The sequence below is a fragment of the Heteronotia binoei genome, chromosome 21 (assembly GCF_032191835.1).
Source record: "Heteronotia binoei isolate CCM8104 ecotype False Entrance Well chromosome 21, APGP_CSIRO_Hbin_v1, whole genome shotgun sequence".
Classification (NCBI taxonomy): Eukaryota; Metazoa; Chordata; class Lepidosauria; order Squamata; family Gekkonidae; genus Heteronotia; species Heteronotia binoei.
Genome location: NC_083243.1, coordinates 177,337,175 through 177,359,438, shown reverse-complemented (window position 1 = coordinate 177,359,438; position 22,264 = coordinate 177,337,175). Strand labels below are relative to the sequence as shown.

At 44.6% G+C, this 22,264-nt stretch overlaps 1 protein-coding gene across 1 annotated transcript; it reads left to right on the top strand.

Annotated features, from left to right (window-relative positions):
* The first annotated feature begins 391 nt into the window (after positions 1-391).
* CATIP (ciliogenesis associated TTC17 interacting protein) lies at positions 392-20,345 on the top strand. The gene is made up of 11 exons (XM_060261978.1): positions 392-467; positions 579-712; positions 5,820-5,982; positions 10,842-11,042; positions 14,254-14,309; positions 15,369-15,455; positions 15,733-15,903; positions 16,391-16,515; positions 18,114-18,190; positions 19,080-19,168; positions 19,846-20,345. Exons 3-11 carry the CDS (start codon positions 5,859-5,861, stop codon positions 20,056-20,058), a joined length of 1,143 nt encoding a protein of 380 aa, XP_060117961.1. The 5' UTR covers positions 392-467; positions 579-712; positions 5,820-5,858; the 3' UTR covers positions 20,059-20,345.
* Positions 20,346-22,264: the final 1,919 nt, after the last annotated feature.

The following is a 22,264-nucleotide window of genomic DNA, read 5'->3' as shown; positions in this document are numbered from 1 at the left end:
AAATGAATTGTGTTAGTTTTTAAAGTGCCACAGGACTCTTGTTTTATATTGCTGCTACGACCTTAAAATGACTGTCCATCGGGAATTATTTTTAAAGGCGTATTAAAAATTAATACTCTTATTGTAAAATGTTTATACCCCACTTTTATTCCTGACCATGGGACCTGAAGCAGCTTGCAATAATAAACCATAGAGATTAAAAGTGAAATACAAAAATACAGACTATTTAAAACAGTTCAACTCATTTCACAGTTAACAATTAAAAACATACTTAACTGTTTTAGGCAATTTATAAAAAACTTTTAAGCATAGTTTCCTTCCTCATGTCTTCAGGGAGGCAATTCTATAAAAGAGAAGTAGCTACCAAAGATACCTTCACTCGGATAAAAATAGTCCTCGCTGCTCTAGGAAGGGAAATGCTAACAAAATCTGGAAAGATAATTGAAGCTGGCACATTGGCATGTAATGTATGCTGTAGAATGCTATGACATTTTTGCTTTTAAATGTGCCTTTTGTAGTCTGAGATACCTATTTGCAATTTTGAGTTGACAGTACTCTTTTGCTTTCTTTTCTTCTAGGAAGCCTAAGAGACCTGCACTCTGTACCATCATCTCTGCTGAAGTTGTGTCTCTTTAAGAGGCGGGAAAGGAAACTGTTGCTGTGGCAACCTGTGGATACACTGTTTCCTCACCTTGGAAGGAAAGAAAACACAGTGAGTCTGCAGAGTGGGAGACATCTCGGTGCTAACATGGGGTCAGGGCTTGCTTTGCTTCTCTAAGTTCTTCTTCTTGGAGTTACTTCTAGACGGGCTGTAAAATATTGGAATGTTGGGAGCTGTTGGGGGTATCCCTGGGGGATCCATTGCTCCATTAGGATGCAGGCGTAGGGAAGCAGACTGGCACCGTAGCCCCACTCTGTCAAATCACAGATTCAAATGTATGTTTTGTTGATTAATTGCAAGTTTATAAAAACCCTGTCTTGCTAGGCACAGTTTTTACTTGGTGGTATGTAAACAGGATGGTGGGGGGGGGGTTACAATTCTTAGTAATTTTGTGATGTGATATTCTTACCTTTTTAAAAAAAAATTCTGTGGAAGCCTGAATCAGCAATTGTCTCACTTTCACATATATGCCTTTTTACCCACCAGCCACCCATGTTTCTGTTTGTCCTTAAATAGTGAGTTGCATTTCTCTTTATTGTGGGCTAGAATTCTGTGTTTAGTTAGAGATTGGTTTGCTTTTGTGCATGCCTCAGGGTTGTTTTCATTTCTAAGAATCCTAGGACACTATAGAAGTTTATCATAATTACACTTATTATGTTCACTAGAGATTTATTGGGGGGACATGATAGGCACTTGTTACACTCTGAGCAAGACAAGGAAAAGAAAGCGGTATCATGTGGCAAATACGTACCAGTTTAACTGTCATAGCTTCCCTCAAAGAATCTTGGGAACTGTAGTTTCTTACCACATATTTTAGTCACTGTACCAGTTAGTGCTAGGACTCAGTATAATAACTAATTGGATCCTTTGCACTGTCAGTATTGTGTTGATTTCTGCAGTGGCGTGCTTAGCACATTTGGTGCCCAGGGAAGGCAATTTTTTAACATCCCCCTCCTCTTTTTTTTTGGCCGTCAAGTCACAGCTAATTTATGGAGACCCATGGGGTTTTCAAGGCAAGAGACCTTTAGAGGCGGTTTGCCATTGTCTGACTCCATGTCAGCCCTCCTTCACTTCTGAGAACTGATGAGAACAGGCTGTCCGGGGGTATCCAAGTCAGGGCCCTTCCTCTATATGACCTAGGACCTGCCTACCTTAGGGACCGTCTCTCCCCACATGTTCCCCGGAGAGTACTGAGATCGGGCTCTCAAAATCTGCTTGCTTTCCCCGGGCCAAAGGAGGCCCATCTGAAATCCACCAGGGACAGGGCCTTTTCTATAACGGCTCCTTGCTGGTGGAACCAGCTGCTGGAAGAGGTGAGGGCCCTGCGGGACCTTGTCCAGTTCCGCAGGGCCTGTAAGACAGCCCTCTTCCGGCTGGCCTATAATTAACTGGCATTAGAAATTTTATAGAAGGTTCAGTCTGGTATTTTGATAGATCGCTGTTTAAATGTTTTAGTATTTTACTGTTTTAACTGTTGTAATTGATGTATTTTAAATTTAAAATTCTATGTTCGATTTTATATGTTGTGAGCCGCCCTGAGCCACTTCGGTGGGAAGGGCGGGATATAAATTGAAATAAACTTAAACTTAAAACTTAAACTATATGACAAAATTATTTGTTATTGAAATAAATTATTTATTATTTATGACTGAAATAAAACGAATAATAATAATGGCTAGAAAATAGATTCAGGTGGCTAGCCGTTGTAGTCTGAAGCAGTAGAACATGTTTGGTCTGAAGGGTCCCACTGGGCCCAAAACTTTGTTTCAGTTGTCGGAAAAGAAATGCAGACAGCGAAAATGTTCTTTTATTCAGCTTTGTGTATATAATCATGCCAGTAAAAAAAAGATTCGACTTCCAACACCCAATTCCATCCCAAGAGCCATGTGGCATAGTGGTTAAAGGATCAGACTAGAATCTGGAAAATCCAGGTTTGAATCCCCACTCCTGCTGTGGAAACTTGCTAGGTGACCTATTACTTTCGGCCTAGCCCTGACCTGGATACCCCTAGGATAGCCTGGTCTTGTCAGATCTCAGAAGACATGCAGGGTCAACATGGAGGCAGGCGATGGAAAACCACCTCAAAACAAAGCCCTACGGGGTCACCATAAGTCAGCTGTGACTTGATGGCAAAACAAGCAAATAAATAAATAGCATCACACCCCTCTTGTTATGAGCAGGCACATGGGAGGGCTTCTGTTTTCCCAAATATCTACAAGCCATCAAAGATTTCAGGTTTTCACGGCTGGTAACATCATTAGGGTTTGTAGAATCTTTCGGGCTCAAGTGCCGTGTTCTACTGGAGAACATTCTGGAAGAAAAACTTTCTCCAGTAGAACACGGCACTTGAGCCCAAAAGATTCTACAAACCCAATATCTACAAGGCATTTTTGAGAGTTAGGAGTCTGCCTTTGTACTAACTTTTACTAACTAACACGAGCCAAAGTATCACAAAATAGTGATCACAAGCTTCATCAGACTGCATGATAAAAACACACACTACCCGCCCCAAAAAAGGTGCCCTGAACCTTCATTGTTTCCAAAGGACTAGAGTCAATCCAGAGAATCACTGCTGTAGAAACTGAAGGGGATGCATTTTTGCAAGGTGTGGCAGAATTATAATTGAGACTAGGCCACTCCTGTCCTTCTGTTATTTTGTATATTAAATTGAATTAGCTTATACCTCTGTGTTAGGTTATTTGTCCCATAAGCCTTTGCTCTTTTGCTGGCAGTCTAAGCATAAAAATTAAAAGCCTTGCCCAGTAGATGTACCTTTGCCTGAATTCATATCTGACATTCCCCGGCCATCCAAGTGCCAGGCTCCAGAGCCTAAACATATCTGTCTAGGCCTTTTTGAGATCGCAGCTAATAAAATATATCTAGGCAAAAGTTCATCTTATCAACTGAAGATGGACTGGTGTTTGTCAAGTCTGGTACATTTTTAATTGATTCCTCCTTCCATTCCTGTAGGCTGAAAAGAGTATAAAAAGATGGTTTTAGGCTTTGTTTGGGGCTGTTTGACCAACATCGCACCTAGGCTTGGGTGAGGTCTTGGTCCTCAGTCCAGCAATATTCCTCATTCTTTCTGAAGTGTGCCTTATATCAGGTATTGGGATCTTCTATATGCTATTGGGTATTGATATTGAATATATGCTGAGTGTTACTTGTGCATAGTTACTATAACTAATACTTTGGGTTAAAGGCAATGGTTCTTCCTCTGTTTTGCTCCTTCTGGAGACCTGAGTTCCCTAGCCAGACTCCATCCAGCCATAGAAATGAACCCTAATGGTCTGGGGATCCAAGGTGGAGGCCTAGACCCCTAAAATTCTCCTACACAAAGCCAGCAAAACTAGTGCAATCAGAAGTACCAGTGCAATCACAGAGTGCCCAGCAGAACCCAGTGCCATTGTGGCAATGCCAGCTGATGTCAAGCCCAGAATCACAAGCATGGGTGGGAGATGGAAACCCAGCAGAAACAGTGCAGTGTACAGCGCCGAGCAGACTCATTGCCTTCTGTTTGTAATATTAACAAAGGTTTGCTACTATACTACTCTTAAATACATTATGTTACTCAGCAGGGTAGGGATTAGAAAGTCTTGAGACCAAGAAGTGGAAATACAGGGGGTGGGGGGACATAGGAAAATTAGGTGATACAAGAGACGGAAATGAATGTTGAAAAGAGGAAGAGAAATTAAGAGAGGGAAAGGTTTTTTTTTATCTTGCTGTAACATCCAGCTGCTGCTTCGCAAATTCTGGCTGAGCTGGGTGCAAGGAAAGGAAAAGAGAGAGGCTAGACTATTGGAGAAAGTAACCTGCAGGCTGGTAACTACTGTAGCAGCTATCAGGGGGCCGGCTTGGTTACAATCTGTTAAGCAAGTTTGCTTCAGTCTTGAAGAAAGGGAAGTCAAGCTGATGCTAGAGTGCATTTTGCTGCGTTCAGACTTTTCTGCACAGCTAGTGTCTGTAGCCAGAATGGTATTTTTTAAAATAAAAGGAAAGATATTTGGCTGGACACTGCATGATGTTGGCTTAAAGGGCCTTCTTCAAGCTGCTCTCAGGGCAGAGTTCACCCCTGCCCCACCCTTGGTATGCCACTGTGTCCATAATTGGTATATAACCAAATGATAAATTCTGGTCTGTTTGAAACTGCTCCCTGGTTGAGCTAGGTTTTCCATCTTTAATTACTGTACCATCGCACCAAACCAGTGAGCTGTTATTGTTCCCATTTTACAGATGTGGCGTTCAATCTGAGGGTGATTTGCTGAAGACCTCAGGGGAGGAAGGAGACACCACATTTGAACTCTGTACTTGAGCTCAAGAGACTGCATAATATGCAGTGCATAGGTTCTGTTTACTGATTGTCAATGTATGCTTTGACAGGGCATCATCACCCAGTTATTGTGCACTGGGATAGAAGGGGCTTATAAAAGGTGGTCAGAACAGATGAGAGAGACTGCTTTGCTTCTGGCAGAAGTTCACATAAGTTCATTAAAATGCTTCTTCCCCAAGTATAAATCTTACTAGAAGTGGAGGCAGGGGGACAATTGGTAGTAACAATTTATTTGCAGAATTTTTCTGGATTTAGGGATCTGGGACATAGCACCAATATATATATATATATATATATATTGCTGCTATGTCCCAGATCCCTAAATCCCGAAATATATATATATATATATATGGCTTTTATATATATATATATATATATATATATGGCTTTTTTTGAGTAGGACACACAGGAATGCAGTTCCAGCTGGCTTGGTGTCAGGGGTGTGGCCTAATATGCAAATGAGTTCCTGCTGGGCTTTTTCTACAAAAAAAGCTACGTGTGTGTATACAATTTTTGGTACACTTTTTGGTCCCCCGGAACTGATGAAACTCACTTTCATGCCATCCAGAAAAGAAACTACCAAACTATCTTCACAGTGCAGCCCTACATATCTGAAGTGCACTAGTAACTTCTTATAAGGGGATTGTAGCTATGGATCAGCATAGCAAGGAAGCTTATCCAGTTTAACGTATACAGGAGGTGATGATAGCTACATCAGCACAAGCTGCCTAATTCCGAGTATGTATATCGTACACTGTTAGGAATAGGATATGAGCATTAATGACCAAGTTTGCTGTTTTGCTTGCATAACCCATATCCTCTTTCCAGAATTCCTCATTGCAAGCCTTTAGAAAGTATATCTTTTCCATGGCTTCTGGGAGTCTGCTCCCTCCCATGCAAGTGGCGAACTCATTGGAGACAGCAAAAGAGATACCGATTCAGAAAACCCCAAATGCGAGCAAGAGTGCAATAGAGTTTCTTTCACTAATTGGTGAGTATCACCTGCTGTTCACCTCAAAGGTGTCCTCTGTGTCAATGGGGGTGGGGGAAGAATCAGCCAGGAATATCTTTATTTCACAAACATACAAAACTCGTTTTGCAGTTTCTAGTTACCTAAATTACAATTTTTCAAGATATGATATCGGTCGGAAATACAAGAAAACTACCCTTTTTTTTTTTTTTAAGGGAAATCATATTTCTTAGTGAATCCTCAAACAAAATCAGACTTAACAAGGTGGCTCCCAGCCAACTGCCTGGTGTCATCTACCTCTCTAGAATTGCCCTTTTCAATTGGGATGAAGAATGCGTTCTCGTCTTCCATTATTACGTCCGGTAGATATTCCACCTCACTGCTTTTCCCACAAGGCGCATAATTCTCCTGTGCCTTTTGAAAAGAAGGGCTGTGATTAAACACAGGTTTTTAGGCATTTTTTAAGGCACCTTATGGTCTGGATTAGGCATGGGCACGAAGCAAACCATGAATCGCAATTCATGCTGAAAATTTGCCACTTTGTGCTTTGTTATAAACTGGTTCATTTGATCATGTTGTGCCTGAGCTGAAAAATGAACCAGCTGTTTTCCTAGATGGTTCATTTAGGTCATTTTTTGTTCATTTTTTCAGACAGCCTGGCAGGTAGAGGAGAGACCGCTGAAGAGTTTGATACCAGTTTGACGTCTCTAGCACATTGGAGGGCTGTTCTACCTCCCAAACTAGCAAGCCACCTAGGGGCACCTGTTTTGGGGAACTGTAACTAGCCCCCCCAACCCAATTCTCACCAAACTTGGATTGCAGCTAGAAGAGAGTCTGCTGAAGAGTTTGCCACAAGTTTTGCATCTCTAGCCCACTCAGGGGCCATCCTACCCCTTCCCAGACCAACAAACTACAAATCAGTTTGGGAAATTAAAACCCCACCACAAACCAATGAATCCGGCAACCCAACAAACCACAAAACAAAACAAACTTCCATTTTCACATTCTGTGCCCATCTCTAATCTGGGTACAGGCCAAGGGTCTGGAAAGAAAGTGAGTAAATATATTAAGAAATGATATCGGAAAAATCGAGGTTTTGCTCTGCAGCTCTTTTGCAATTGAGCAAGTCTTGCAAAGCAAGCTGAGATGCAGAAGGAAGCAAGGGAGAGGGAGAAGGAAGCAGATGACAATCAGTCGCTCGGGGGCCTGATAGGGGCTCTCTGGGGGCCTGGTTTAGCCCTAGGGCCACATGTCTGACATCCCTGACCTATAGATTCTGGGCATGGTGCGCAGCTCAGTTTCTCCTTTCCCACTAAATTCAGGGGGGCAAACAATGGTCAATTCCAGTTGCTTTGGAGCACTTTCCGAAGTAAGTTTATGTGGGTCCATAGCACTTTTATATTAGGAATTTCCTTTGCATAAGTAACCTCCAGGTAGATTTCAGATTTCAGTTGCCAGACAGTTGTAAGCTACATCATTGTATCAGAAAATGAGGCTCACATTGGTAGGGCATAGGGCAAGCTGTGTTCCACACTTCACTCGCCCCCCCCCCCCCCCAAGTGGCCTTCTTAAAGAATCACTGGTAAGCAAGAGAGACCATAGGCCCTTTGAACTGACATCAGCCTTGACAAGATGTTCCCTCTAAGTTCCAAAGTGTTGTGAGCAAAAAATTGTACGTCATGAGCAAAAACAACTAGTAGCGTTGAAGTTGTGATTGAGTCTACGTTTGACTATTGCATAAATTCATTTTTAGAATTTCCATAACCTTGTAAAAATCTCAAAAAAAATCTTTTAAACTATATTTAAACTATATTTTAAGAATAATTTAAACATTAAAAGAGAAAACAGAATCAAGTTACTACAGAAAATGTTGTCCTATGAAAAGTCGAAGGAGCTGGGCATGTTTAGCCTGGACAAGAGGTGGCTGAGAGGTGATATGATCACCATCTTCAAGTACCTGAAAGGCTGTCGTCTAGAGGATGGTGCAAAATTGTTTTCTGTGGCCCCGGAAGGTAGGACCAGAACCAATGGGTTGAAATTAAATCAAAAGAGTTTCCAGCTCAACATTAGGAAGAACTTCCTGACCGTTAGAGCAGTTCCTCAGTGGAACAGGCTTCCTCAGGAGGTGGTGGGCTCTTCTTGCTTGGAGGTTTTTAAACAGAGGCTACATGGCCATCTGACAGCAATGAAGATCCTGTGAATTTAGGGGGAGATATTTGTGAGTTTCCTGCATTGTGCAGGGGGTTGGACTAGATGACCCTGGAGGCCCCTTCCAACTCTATGATTCTATCCCACTCCATTTCCTGAAAGCAGGACTCTGGGTGGTGTACAACGTAATACACATAAAATCATCATAATAACTACATGGTAATAAAATATAAAATAGTTAAATGGTGTCATATGTTTATCCAACAAGGCAGGTGGGGTGGCTGGAATGCAATCCATATTCCCTCATTGGTGGTGGGGGAAATATAAAGCATAAAGGAGTGGGGGAAGAACCCAAGAGCCCACTGATTTCTTTCACGGTTACTGTCCTCAACCATATGCCCGGCAGAACATCTCAAACTTACAGGCCCTGTGAAACTGAGCCAAGTCCCGCAGGGCCCAGATCTTACAAGGGAGAGAGTTCCACCAGGCTGGAGCCAGGGCCAAAAAGGCCTTAGCCCTGGTCAAGGACAGATGGGTTGTTTTGGGACCAAGGATTTCCAGTTAAGTTGGTACCAGTGGAGCATAATGCTCTCTGAGAGGCATATAGGAAGCCCAGCCACTCCATGCATCCAGGACAGCCCGGGAAGCGTAGGGGTGGGGGGTGGGGAGAGAAGTTCTTCTTTGTGCTTCTGCAACCCGGCTGCAGAAGCACAGGGAAAGCCCAGCCACCCTGTGCCTCCCAGACAGTCAGGAGAGATGCGGGCAGGGAGATCTTTCTTCTGCTTCTGGAGCCATGGCTGCAGAAACCCGAGGAAAGCCCAACTGGCCCCCACCTCTCCAACAGTCAAAGAGGCACACCGGGGGAGATATTCCTCCTGCTTCTGAGGCTGCAGAAGCAAGAGAAAAACCCAGCTGGCCATCAGCTTTCTGACAGTCAATGAGGCCTGGGGGAGGGGGTTCAGTTGCTCACGGGCCAGACCTGAGCCCTTCAGGGGCCAGATCCGGCCTGTGGGCCACCTGCTTGACACCCCTGACAGTCCTCCAGATAAAATAGAAGGTCCAAGCTTCGTGGTGACTCCATTCAGTCTGCTCAAAACGATGATCTCAGGTTTAACAGTTGAAGGCTTGGTGGAAGAGCTCTGTCCTACAAGCCCAGTGGAACTGTAAAAAGCTCATTCCACCAGAAAGCTCATTCCACCAGTGTGGAGCAGCGACTGAAAAGACCCTTGCCCTTGACATAACCAGCCTGTCCTCTCTAGGGCCAGGGATTGAGAGGAGGTGTTGAGACCCTGACTGTAGTACTCTTCGTGGAATATGTGAGGAAAGGTGGTCCCGTAGGTATTAGGGTTGCCAATCCCCAGGTGGGGGCAGGGGATCCCCCGGTTTGGAGGCCCTCCCCCCGCTTCAGGGTCGTCAGAAAGCAGGGGGAGGGGAGGGAAATGTCTGCTGGGAACTCTGTTATTCCCTATAGAGATTTATTCCCTTAGAAAATCATGGAGAATTGATCTCTGGGGGGGGCTGTTTTTTGGGGTAGAGGCACCAAATTTTCAGTATAGTATCTAGTGCTTCTTCCCAAAATACTTCTAAAGTTTCAAAAAGATTGGACCAGGGGGTCCAATTCTATGAGCCCCAAAAGAAGGTGCCCCTTTCCTTCATTATTTCCTATGGAAGGAAGGATTGAAAAGGTGTGCCGTCCCTTTAAATGTGATGGCCAGAATTCCCTTTGGAGTTCAATTATGCTTGTCACAGCCTTGATCTTGGCTCCACCCCTAATATCTCCTGGCTCCACCCCCAAAGTCTCCTGGCTCCACCCTCAAAGTCCCCAGATATTTCTTGAATTGGACTTGGCAACCCTAGACCATATAGAGTTTTAAAGGTAAGAACCAGAACCTTGAAATGAATCCGGTATGCAATAGTAACCAGAGCAGTGCTTTAGTGCAGGCTGAATGTGTTCTCGCAAGGAGAGACCCAGTAGCAGCCTGGCTGCAGCATTCTGCACCAGTTGAAGCTTCCAGATTTGGGACAAGGACAGCCCCATGTAGAGGGCATTACAGTAGTACAGTCTTGAGGTGACCATGGCATGGATCACTGTTGCTAAGTTGCTGCATTTGAGGAAGGGAACCAACCAACTGCCTAATTAGCTGAAGATTATAAAAGGTCGATTTGGCAATTGCTGCTACCTGGGCCTCCATAGTTAACAAGGAGTCCAGAAAAACACCCAAACTCTTAACCCTCAGTGCTGTTACAGTAGTCTTGTCTCGAGGTGACTATTGCATGGATAACTGCAGCTAGGTCATCAAGGTACAGGTAGGGGACTAGTTGCCAAGCTCGATGAAGGTTGGAAAATGCTGTCCTGGCTATATTTGTGACTTGTGCTTTGAAAGTAAGGGAGACATCAAGAGTCAGAGGAAGCTGGTACCAGCCGTACCCCATCCAGAGTGGGAAGCTGAAATCTCAGCCCCCCACCCCAACCCCAACCCAGCCAAAGGACTTCCATCTTTTACGGGTTCAGTATTTTTTTAATATCTGATGCATTGTTGTATTTGTATTTTTGTATCTGACAAAGGGAGCTTTGACTTTTGAAAACTTACGCCCCGAAAAACTATCGGTCTCAAAGGTGCTACTGGACTCAAATATAGCATTTTTGAAAGGATATTTTAACGTTACGAATGGGAACCTAGTAGCCCTCGTGTTTCCTTTGAGTGATGCAGTTCCATGGCTGCCTCTTTCAGGAAGAGGTGAGACCCAGCCCTGCCTTTTTGAAGAGTCGCTGGTCGCTACCTCAGAGAATGGCCAGGCAATAGGAACATTCTCCATCTCAGTGAAGAAGTCCCAGTACTCGCTAGATGAGTCTTATGAAGATGACTGCTACCTGGTCCATGCAAGAAGCAAAGGGACTGTTGATGGTGTGCCCTGCACAACGTCCATTACAGGTAACCTGGGGGAAATGTGGCAAACTCTTGTACCTAGTTACAGCTTTCAAAATCTGGATGAGGACATGGGATCTTGATATTCAGGCTTGGATCCTATGTACTGTGAGTGGAGATGCACTTTATGGACAGCAGCTATCCCATTTGCCTCCTGCAGCAGTTTTCCATGCCCCTGTAGGTCAGCAGAATCCCAAGAATATCATGAGGCGCTCCAGGGGGAGCTGCAGGGGGAGGTGAGTACCGAAGACCATCATTCCCGCCTTCTGCAAGTGGGCGTGCCTTCCACAAGCAGAACAAGAACATAAGGTCTGTGTGCACTTTATTCTGCCGGTCACCATTTCTGCAGAAATTTTCCCCGTGCTGTACTGCTGAAAGGCTTTTTTCCTGGCTATTACAACGAGTAATTGCTATTGATCTACTGCTAATGAGTAATTGCTCATGATCTACTGCTTGTCCCTCTGCATTCCCAGGTTTCATTTAAAAAGTCAGTCTCTAGCCCTTTTCATTGTGGATATAATAAGGGAAAGAAAGGTGCATGCCTGCAACTGACTGACTTTTTAAAAAACAAAAATGAAAGCTGGGGATTCAGAGGACTGGGGAGGTTGTGGCAATAGATCATTGTACCATTATCTAGCAATTACTGTTTTTTTGAAAAGTTGATAGGAGCCTTATGATGGTGTGGGGGTGGTACCGTCAAAAATTTGCCTCCTCCCCATTCATACATTTTTTTAACCTCCAAAATGTTGCAAGTGAATGGGGGTGGGGGTGGGGAGAGACATCTCAAGAATATTCTTCTTCCTGATGTTATTTTCTATGAAAAACTCCCTTCTTGTAAGCTCTTTCCATTATTCACTCTATGCAAGAATCACCCAGGTTTGGAGTGCAGACTGCTCAGCTTTGCGCTGTAGGGTTTGTGCTCCATCTGTCTAATTCAGGATGACAAGGAAAGGAGGCGCTGCAGTTAGATGCATAGGGAGCAGCAAGGAAATGGGAAGGGAAACTCGAGTATTTTATAGCTTCTCTCACTTCCCCTTGCAGAGGGTCTTGGCCTAAGATACGGGGTTGCCGATCCCCAGGTGTGGGGGCAGGGGATCCCCTGGTTCGGAAGCCCTCCCCCTGCTTCAGGATCATCAGAAAGCGGGGAGGGGAGGGAAATGTCTGCTGGGCACTCCATTATTCCCTATGGAGACCGATTCCCATAGGGTATAATGGAGAATTGATCTGTGGGTGTTTGGGGTTTTGGGGGGCCGTTTTTTGAGGTAGAGGCACTAGGCTTCCCAATCCCCAAGTCCCAGCGGAGGATCCCCCATTTTTACAGGCTTCCCCCGCCCCCAGCCAGCTGGCCGGCGGGGGAAGCCCCACCCCCACAGTCACCATGTACTTTTAGAGCTGCGGCAGGTTTAGAAACCTGCAAACAGGTCCTTTTTAAAAAAATGTGTGCCTTTAAAGCTGAGCAGGAAGCAGGAAGCGCTTCATAGGAAAGGGTCAGTAACAGTTTCATCAGAGAACAGCCCCTCCCTTTGTTTTGCTTTTGTTTTCAGAGCAAGTAAAACTGTGCAGGAACCAGACTCCGTAAGTGTTTGTGTGTGAGAGAGAGGGAGGGGGCAGGGGATTCCCTGGTTTGAAGGCCCTCCCCCTGCTTTAGAAAGCGGGGGAGGGGGGAGAGAAATGTCTCCTGGGCACTCTATTATTCCCTATGGAGAACGATTCCCATAGGGAATAATGGGGAATTGATCCATGGGTATTGGGGGCTCTGGGGGGGCTGTTTTTTGAGGTAGATGCACCAAATTTTCAGTATAGCATCTAGTGCCTCTCCCCAAACTAGCCCACAGGTTTGAAACAATTGAACCAGGGGGTCCAATTTTATGAGCCCCAAAAGAAGGTGCCCCTATCCTTCATTATTTCCTATGGAAGGAAGGCATTTAGAAAGGTGTGCTGTCCCTTTAAATGTGATGGCCAGAACTCCCTTGGAGTTCAATTATGCTTGTCACACCCTTGTTCCTGGCTCAACCCCCAATGTATCCTGGCTCCACCCCCAGAGTCTCCTGGCTCCACCCCCAAAGTCCCCAGATATTTCTTGAATTGGACTTGGCAACCCTAAGAGGCACTAAATATGCAGCATAGCATCCAGTGCCTCTCCTCAGAACATCCTCCAAGTTTAAAAAAGATTGGATCAGGAGGTCCTATTCTATGAGTCCCAAAAGCAGGTCCCCTATCCATCATTATTTCCAATGGAGGGAAGGCATTTAAAAGGTGTGCGGTCCCTTTAATTGTGATGGCCAGAACTCCCTTTGGAGTTCAGTTATGCATGTCACACCCTTGCTCCTGGCTCCACCCCTAATGTCTCTTGGGTCCACCCCCAGAATCTCCTGACTCCACCCCCAAAGTTCCCAGACATTTCTTGAATTGGACTTGGCAACTCTGCTGAGATACCACTATAATTGAATCTGCTGAATGAGGAAACAAACTTCCTGCATTTCCCCTGTTTACATGCATGAGAAAGAGACCAGTTGCTCCACCCCCAAGTTTCTGCTTTCCTTGGTTCAAGCAATCAATTCCCCACCAGTTGCTGCGTGGGTGCATTTTGATCCGTGGCTCCCTTTAATTTCCCTTGAAGCTTCCAGCCTGGAAACTGGAGGGAGCCACAGATTAAAATGTGCCTGTGCGGCAACTGGAATTGATCACTTGAGCTGGGGAAAGCAGAAGCCCAGGGGTGGAGCAACTGCTAGTGAGGAATCAGTCAGAATTTTCACCTCCTCTTTCTTTACCCCCCCCCCCCTTTTTGTTCCCTAAATATTACCATTTAGTGCAGCCATCACAAAACTAGGGGAAGAAGAAGGTTAGGAAAAAATGTGAACAGGAACCATAAACATGAGCATGACATAAGGGTGCTGTCTGCATGTTCTCACTTTAGCTTTCCTAGCGGTACCTCATTCGAATATAGGAAGGCTTATGGCAAAGGTAATACAGGGCACAGATGTTCGTGACATTAATACAAACAGCTGGATGCAAAAAGGGGAGAAGCTCTCTTGTTCTGAAATCTGTGTGTTTTCCAGTTATGACAGTCTGTGGATTTTTACTGGTGTTTATGGTTCTAGAACCATTAACCATTTGCGTATGGAACCAAGATGAACATGCTCAGGTATGCTACAGGGATAGAGGGAGTGAACTGATGACATTAATCTTGTTGTCTTTTGTACCCTTATTTTATCAGGTTATATAACGCCTAATTTAGAGACACTGGAGCAGCACACAAAGGAAAGTGTGAGGGTAACTATCTTGTTTATTGTCTTTTCTATAGCCTATAGTCAGCCAGATGTCTGCAATCCTGGCACAAGTTTTCTGTTTTTTCCTGCAAGGGTCATGATACAATTTTTGATGTGTTGTGTTGGAGTTCCTCGGCCTGACTTTTAAGAAGTCGGTCAAATGTCATGCTGCTAGAAACTAATTTCATAAGTATCTCGGGCCCCATTTGAATGGGAACCTTGATGTAGGGAACAAGGAGCTTCAGTCGTTGCTGTTTTCCCAACAGTCCCAGAGGAATGCTATTTGCCTCACTAAAAGGTTGCATGTATATCCCATACACGTGTGATAAAAATATGCTTAAAGCAAACTAAAACAGTTATTTAGAGTAGCCTATGTATCTGTTACCATGGGTTGTTACAGAGTTAATATCAGGGCTAGGGTAATAGCCACACACACACATTCCTGGAAGATAGATCCACCATCATTTATTAGATGGGATGGGCAGAAGATGAAAGGGACTAGGAACTGTCTAAGGCCTAAATTGCATGTTCTGTTTTGCTGTCTGGGAATCTTCCAAACTTCAGATAACATTCATTACTACAAGATACACTTTTTGTACATTCACCATACCACCTCCAATTTCTGTAGCATACATTTCCAGCACCATCCTTTCCCAGGGCCACATGAGATCGTGGAGACAGGGTGATTTGAAAATGGGAAGTTGTCTCAGCCTTTTGAGAGAGCCAATTTAATGTAGTGGTCTGCTAGATTAGGATCTAAGGACACCTGAATTCGAATCCGTACACTGCCGTGAAGCTTACAAGACGACCATGAATAAGTCATTATTTTTTTCAGCCTAAATTTCCTTGTTGGCTTGTTGCCCAAGTAAAATAAAAGAAAAACCATTTACGGTACATCATTCTGAATTCTTTGGAGGGAGGGTAGGGTATAATGTACTAGTTCATTCTGTTTGGTCAGTTTTCCCAGTTTGTAGCCTGATTCCTTCATAGAGTCTGTGGCCTGGACATAAAACATGAGCATGGCACAGGTAAGTCACCTTGCTGTGCTTTCTTTTTCTTGCAGTTCAGAGACCATCCAGTGGAAACCAGAACCCATGTGGTAAAACACCAAGGCCAGATTGTTGTGACAAAAACTATTATTGAAAGAGATGTGAGTAAAATGAATCACGCATGGAAAACTAGTCTGTCATTTCAAAGTTATACCAAAAGCCTTTCTTTGTCAGAAACCTGTATACTGGTATGTAAAATATGGAATTTCCTATATCTGCCACTCATTCCTAGTTAAGAATTAAAGCTGCCACATGAATCTAGCCCATGCCTGGATTGCATCTCAAAGCCCCACTGTCCTTTTTGCAGTGCAACCTGCCAAGTAGGTAGTTGGCTGGAATTTTGTGAGGGATATCTTCTCCTTTCTTTCTCTGCCTCAGGAAGAGATCCACATCAACAGCTCTTCTTATAACTGTGAACTCATTCAAGGCCTAGTCTCGGAGTCTGCCAACCTTCTGGTGTTGCGGGTGATGGCTAGGAGGCAGGCTGTACCAGAGAATGCCATTTTCTTGTCATTTGATAGTGACCATCACATCTGTACCTCCACCTATGTAAGAAACATGTTACAGTGGGGAAATTGGGGTACTAATTGGAAGCAACTTAGTGGTGTGTCAGGAAGCTTAATGAGCAGTAAGGGTCCTAGCCGGAATGAGCTCCACTAACCTTGTGGTCTTTCTTGTACCACTTGCCTGACTATCTCAGCCTACACCTCTTCTTTGAGTCCTCCTCGCCCTGCAATTGGAAGGGGTAGGGAAATAAAACAGATGGTGGGATAAAATCAGCTGCAAGATAGGAAAGCAAAGATGTGGGGTAGTAGGTAGGGAGCGGGGAGAGGTGGAAATCAGGCTCTATTCTAGGTATCCATTTATCTAGAGCCAGCCTTAGTGGACCCATGGAAAATGAATAGCCTGTCCTCTGAACCAAACTAGATAATGCATTAGTTAACACTAACTGTTTGCTCCCCATGGGGATCAGGGCATTGGTGCTTAAGCTTCATCCCCCCCGCCCCTTTATTCTCATTCTTCACACCCTTCCCAGAGAGCCTTGGGTTTCCAGAAGCAGAAGGTGAAGAAGGAAGAGGTGGATGTGTTTGTGATTGAGAGAGCCGTGCATTCCACAGAAGGGATTCCTCTGAGCTGGCAATTCTGCTTCCTGTCAGATGGGTAAGTCTGTGCCAGTCCATTCTCTTGTGCTCTGCTCTTTTCTGCATTCAGTCTGATTAATGTCTTCTGTCCCAATAAATCCACAGATATTTTTTGTACCCTGTAAATTGCCAATTGTATGTTTCTTGATGCTCAATGCTGCACCCTGGTGTCCTTTAATCCATGACCTATAAGAATACATTGTTTATTGGGGAAAATATGTTGAGGCAGTACAATTATTATTCTCCCCTTCCCTTGTACAACATGCAGGTTGCCTGTTCTAAATCCCCACTTTAAGTCCCTATTCCAAACCAAGAGCCCTATTTAAAACAATTGTATTGCATATATTTTTAAAAAAACAGGAAGGAGCACAGTTCCATATAGAGTCATCCAGGTCTCCCACAGATTCAGACAGCCCTATATGAAACTGCACTTCTTCCTCTTTAAAAAAAAATACATGCAGTATAGTTGTCTTGGTTTGTAATAGGAAATTAATAGACCCTGACCCTTCGTATGCTTCTGGGTACTTTTTAAAAAAAAATTTTAAAAAGAGGTTCAGAATTAATTCCCTGGTTTCTTTTTGATGCCATATTCTTGGTCAACCTGGGAAAGGGTGTTCTTGGTTGTAGCACCAAAATTGTCACATTAATCTGACCCCTCTATCAGTTTTCTGAAGCATTTTTGCTTTGTTTCATGGTCCGTCATTAACTCTCCTTCCTATATGTTTTAATTGCTGCTTATGTATATGGTGACTGGCAGGCCTCAGATTCAGCAGGAACTCACAGGAGCACAGCTCCTGAATCTTTCTGACGGTTCCCTCTCTTCCTCCCTCCCTCCCTCCCTCCCTTGTCCATTGAATACTAGGTGCAGCTGCATAACTATCCCTGCATTAGGAGAGCGGGCAGCCAGCCAGCCACTAGGGGCTTCGCCATGCCCCCAGCAGCCCTCATTAACCCCTGGAGAAGCCCATCCTGCTCCTTCTCCACTTCTTATGTGGCTTGCTGGCCTTTTGCCTGGGGGGGGGGTGGCGGCCAAGGAGAGCCCTAAACGAGCAAAGCCTGCTTGGGCTGGCTGGATCTCTAGCCAGCCCAAATGTGCCTCGTCCGCCCAGGGCTCTCCTTTCTTGCATCAGGTTGCTTTTGGCTGGGGGGGGGGGGGGCATATGCTAACGAGTTTCTTAAAAATGACCCCTGTTGACTGGTGCCAGAGCAGAGCTAGGCTTGACAGGTCTTTTCTTGGATATATTGCCTGAACTTTTATATGCTTTGAGGGACTGAGGGGGCAACCACTGCAAACCACCCCCTTATTTGGTCAACCCTGCTTCTTTGGTCCCCTTTCCACAGACTCCTCTCACCAGCTGTGGTCAGGAGAATGAAAATAATAGTGGGAAAATACAATGAAAGGTAAAGCCACTGCATCCTTTCTTGGTGCTTCAGATTACTTGAAGGCACAGACAGTGTTTCTGCCACACGGTGTACCACATGAAGATCAATTCAGAGTGCATTCTGGAGACCTGTGCTGCAGCTGTCCCGAAGGGCTCTTGCCTTCCTCTTATAGTGACACAGATAGATACTGAAGGTTCCTGCTGACAAATTCTCTGTCTTGCCTCCTCTACCCAGACATTTGTCCCATCGTGTCCAGGTTGGATCCCCAGTCATCATGTTGATCCTCGAGGTGCCCGTTCTGATTGAAATAGGTAAAGAGAAATCTGTGGGATACCCCATGTGGGTTTTGGCATGTAATTCCAGTGGGAAATACAGCAGGAGGAGGTTGATGAGATCTGTATTGTGGGCATCATTTGGGAACAGATCAAATAAATTGGGCAAAATAACAAAAATTAGGGTTTGTAGAATCTTTCGGGCTCAAGTGCCGTGTTCTACTGGAGAAAGTTTTTCTTCCAGACGTTTCGTTCTCAGCTGCGGAGAACATCCTCAGTGGCGTTGCAGCCGGAGCAGGCATTCTGACCTTCTCGGCTGCTGTGCATTGAGTGAGGCCAGGGCTGCTGGAGAGCTGCTATTTCTAGGCTGGAGGGGGTGTGGTGAGAGGGCAATTGGTTTGTGAATGTACCCATTGTTTGGTGGGGCTTCCTGGAAGGGTGGTGATAAGGAAACTGGCTGTGGAATGTGACCATTGTTCTGTGTTGATTGCTGGGAGGGTTGGAAGGGGGTGTGAAGATAAGGAAGATGGTTGTTGATTGTGCTGATTGTTCTCTGGAATGTGCTGGTTGTTCTGTGACCTTCTGCAATTTGTAGTCTGTAGGGTGTTTTGCAGAGCTGGATACCAAGAATGGTGGATTGGAAATGCCTTCTTCCTTTCTGAGAACGAAACGTCTGGAAGAAAAACGTCTGGAAGAAAAACTTTCTCCAGTAGAACACGGCACTTGAGCCCGAAAGATTCTACAAACCCTAATGATGATGCCAGCCGTGAAAACCTGAAATCTTTGATAAATAACAAAAACTTAAAAAAAAAAATTGGGGTATTCATTGCACAAGAGTTGTGCTAACAGAGGCCATGATTTCCTATCCGTTTTGAATGGCTATCTTTAAATTCCTAACATTTCTTGCTCAATGTCTGCCCCTTTCCAGATGAACCAGACCCTCATCCAGTCTTTGAGAAAATACCCCTGGATTGGGAGGAAGATGTGGAGTTGTACTCCCAGTTCTTAGACAGAAAGGTGAGCTATGCGGTAATGAAGGAGAAGCTGACAGATGGAAGTTTTCCTTCCAATATGCAGGTGGCTACATATGCCAAAGGGTCAAACAGCATATGATTCAGAAGATCCACTATATGGTCTCCCAACCTTGTGTGGAATAAACAAAAACAGATCCTGTTTTTAAAGGGAAAACAATAGCACAGAGCCACTATTATAACAATCAGGGAACATGAGAATCTAGGAAAGAGTTAAATGTAAAAGGACTGCTGAAAGAGGGAGTGGGAATAGCCTGCAACTGATCAGAGAAAAGGAAGGATGAGAACAATACAAACCCATGCGGAAAGAAGAGAAAGAACCACATCAGAGAGATCCGCAGAGAATATATGCACACGGGACACTAGCCATCATAAGAATTTGAAATAGCTTTAGGTGAGAAACAGCATAGTACAAAGCTGAAGGTGTAGTAGTAGCCATGGGGATGGAACTGTGGAATAGCTATGCCAGAACCACTAATAAGAGAAAAACAGAATGCCATGTTTATGTGCTGAGCATTCTGAAGCATAGTGGCTGTGCTTCTTCAGGACAGAAGGGTTTGGAGATGAAAATTGGAGATGAAAGGTGAATGCATACTTAATTTAGCCCATCCTATTGTTCCAGTTGAGGGCCACTTGCTTAACAGATTAGTTTCTTTTCTTCAGGAAGAGCTGCAAGCAAGCCATGCCACCTATGTACGGTGCCATCCAGAGCTCACTAACTTGCTGGCAGACTTCTTGCAATTGTTGCTTCTTCGCAAGCCAGATGATGTGGTCACCTTTGCAGCTGAGTACTTCGCCCCCTTTTCAACCCAGAACCCTCCATGTCGATCCTTTCAGTCATCTGACAAGCCCAGCCCCTTTCGCAGCTATGTCTGAACAGTCAGTGAATAATAAACATCTAGCAGATTACTCTGGGAACTATTTTTGCAAGGTACCTGGCGGCTTTTTGCCCAATGGGAAGGATGACTGTTTCACAGATAGCAGAGAATTAACCTTTTATATTGTCTTTCGTTTAATATTGAAGTATTTGCATGAGCAGAACCAGTTAGGATTTCTGTGGAGGATTTATTGAACTAATGCGAAAGGAGCAACTGATTAAAAAATCCTTTGGAATGTGATATTTTTAAAATGTCCATTCTCTAAGATAATAAAAGTTTACAACACTCATCAGAATGTTTCATGTATGAATTTATTGTTTTATAAATTCAGCAACAAAAAAGTGGAAAATTAATGTACCACTAAACTAAATATGACCAAAAGCAACATTAAAAAACTTCTGGAAATGGAAAATTGTGTTTAACTGTTTATATGCTGGGCAGTGATTCTATTGTGGAAGCTGGGCAGAGGAGGGGAATCTGTTCTGTAGATGTTGATTATACAACATGCTGACTTGCTGGGGGGGGGGGGGGGGGGGTCCCATTGAGCTCTTTGAATGTTTTTAAAATAAGGTACAAATCCAACCTGAAAATGAATACACTTACAAATGGCACTTCAAAAATATTAAAAGTCAGACACCCTGCTTAAAGCAGGGGAGGATACAAATTAATATTTGATGCACTTATAGGGTTGCCTGGTCTCCCTTTGCCACCAGTAGGAGTGTGGGCGGAGGGGGGGGGGGTAAAGTCACCAGATCCAGGTTGGGAAACTCCTGGAGATTTGAGGATGGGGCCTGAGGAGGTCACGGGCTTCAGTGGATACAAAGCAACAAATTCCATCCTCCAAAGCACCCATTTTCTCCAGGGGAACTGATCTCTGTGGTCTAGAGTAGAGTTGTAATTCCAGGGCATCCCGAGGTCCCACCTGGAGGCTGGCATTCCTACTAAGACAGCCCAAAACTGTACACCAAGCTGATGTTGTTTTCACAGAGATGCCCATCGCTACCCTGAGATCTCTTTCATGGAGAGTTCATAGCTTAATTCATATCTATGGACTGCTCATTTGCACCCCAGCTTTCATTTGCATCCCAACTTTCCCCCCACCAATGAGGACTCAAGGCAGCTTACACCAATCTCCTCTCCTCCATTTTATCCTTACAACAACCCTGTTAGGCTCTGTGTGTGTGACTGGCACAAGGTCACTCAGCAAGCTTCCATAGCATGAGTGGGGATTCAGACCCAGGCGTCACAGGTGCTAATCCAACATTCTTAACCACTACACCACACTATCAGACATTTGTATTTGATGTGAACATTCCTCCCCCCCCCCCGGATACTAACAAAGGCAATTCCCCTTTGAAGATAAAGCGCCTCCAAGGACAGCCGTTTGGCCATCCCTGGAAGACAAATAGCAACAATAAGATAAGGGAGAAAGACCGTGTGAATCTTTGCACCTTCGTTTAGCAACGTTTAGAAATTGTGGCTTTGTGTAGCACCCTTTGATGTATTCCCCTTAAAGCATGTTCTAACCTGCTGCAGAGTATCAGTCCCAATTTCTTCGTTTGGATGCCTATGGATTATCAAATAAAGCCTAACTTTGTATCAATTCAAGGAGTGGTTGATTTGAGATCCCATTGTCTGACACACACTGGTTCTCACAGTCATACGGTGATACATATGATAAACCTTTTTTTAAAAAAATGGAACTCTGACCTCTCTATCACACTGACTCTCCAGTGTCCACGTTTGGAATGCTGTACATAGGGTTGCCAGGTCTGTGTTGGAAAATACCTGGAGATTTTGGGGTTGGATCTCACAGACAGTTAGGCTTCCCAATCCCCAGGTCCCAGCGGGGGATCCCCCGGTTTTACAGGCTTCCCCCCTCCCCCAGCCAGCTGGCCAGCGGGGGAAGCCCCACCCGCACAGCCATTATGCACCTCCAGGAACGATTCCCATAGGGAATGATGGGGAATTGATCTGCGGGTATTGGGGGCTCTGGGGGGGGCTGTTTTTTGAGGTAGAGGCGCCAAATTTTCAGTATAGCATCTAGTGCCTCTCCCCAAAATACCTCCCAAGTTTCAAAAGGATTGGACCAGGGGGTCCAATTCTATGAGCCCCAAAAGAAGGTGCCCCTATCCTTCATTATTTTCTATGGAAGGAAGACATTTTAAAAGGTGTGCTGTCCCTTTAAATATGATGGCCAGAAC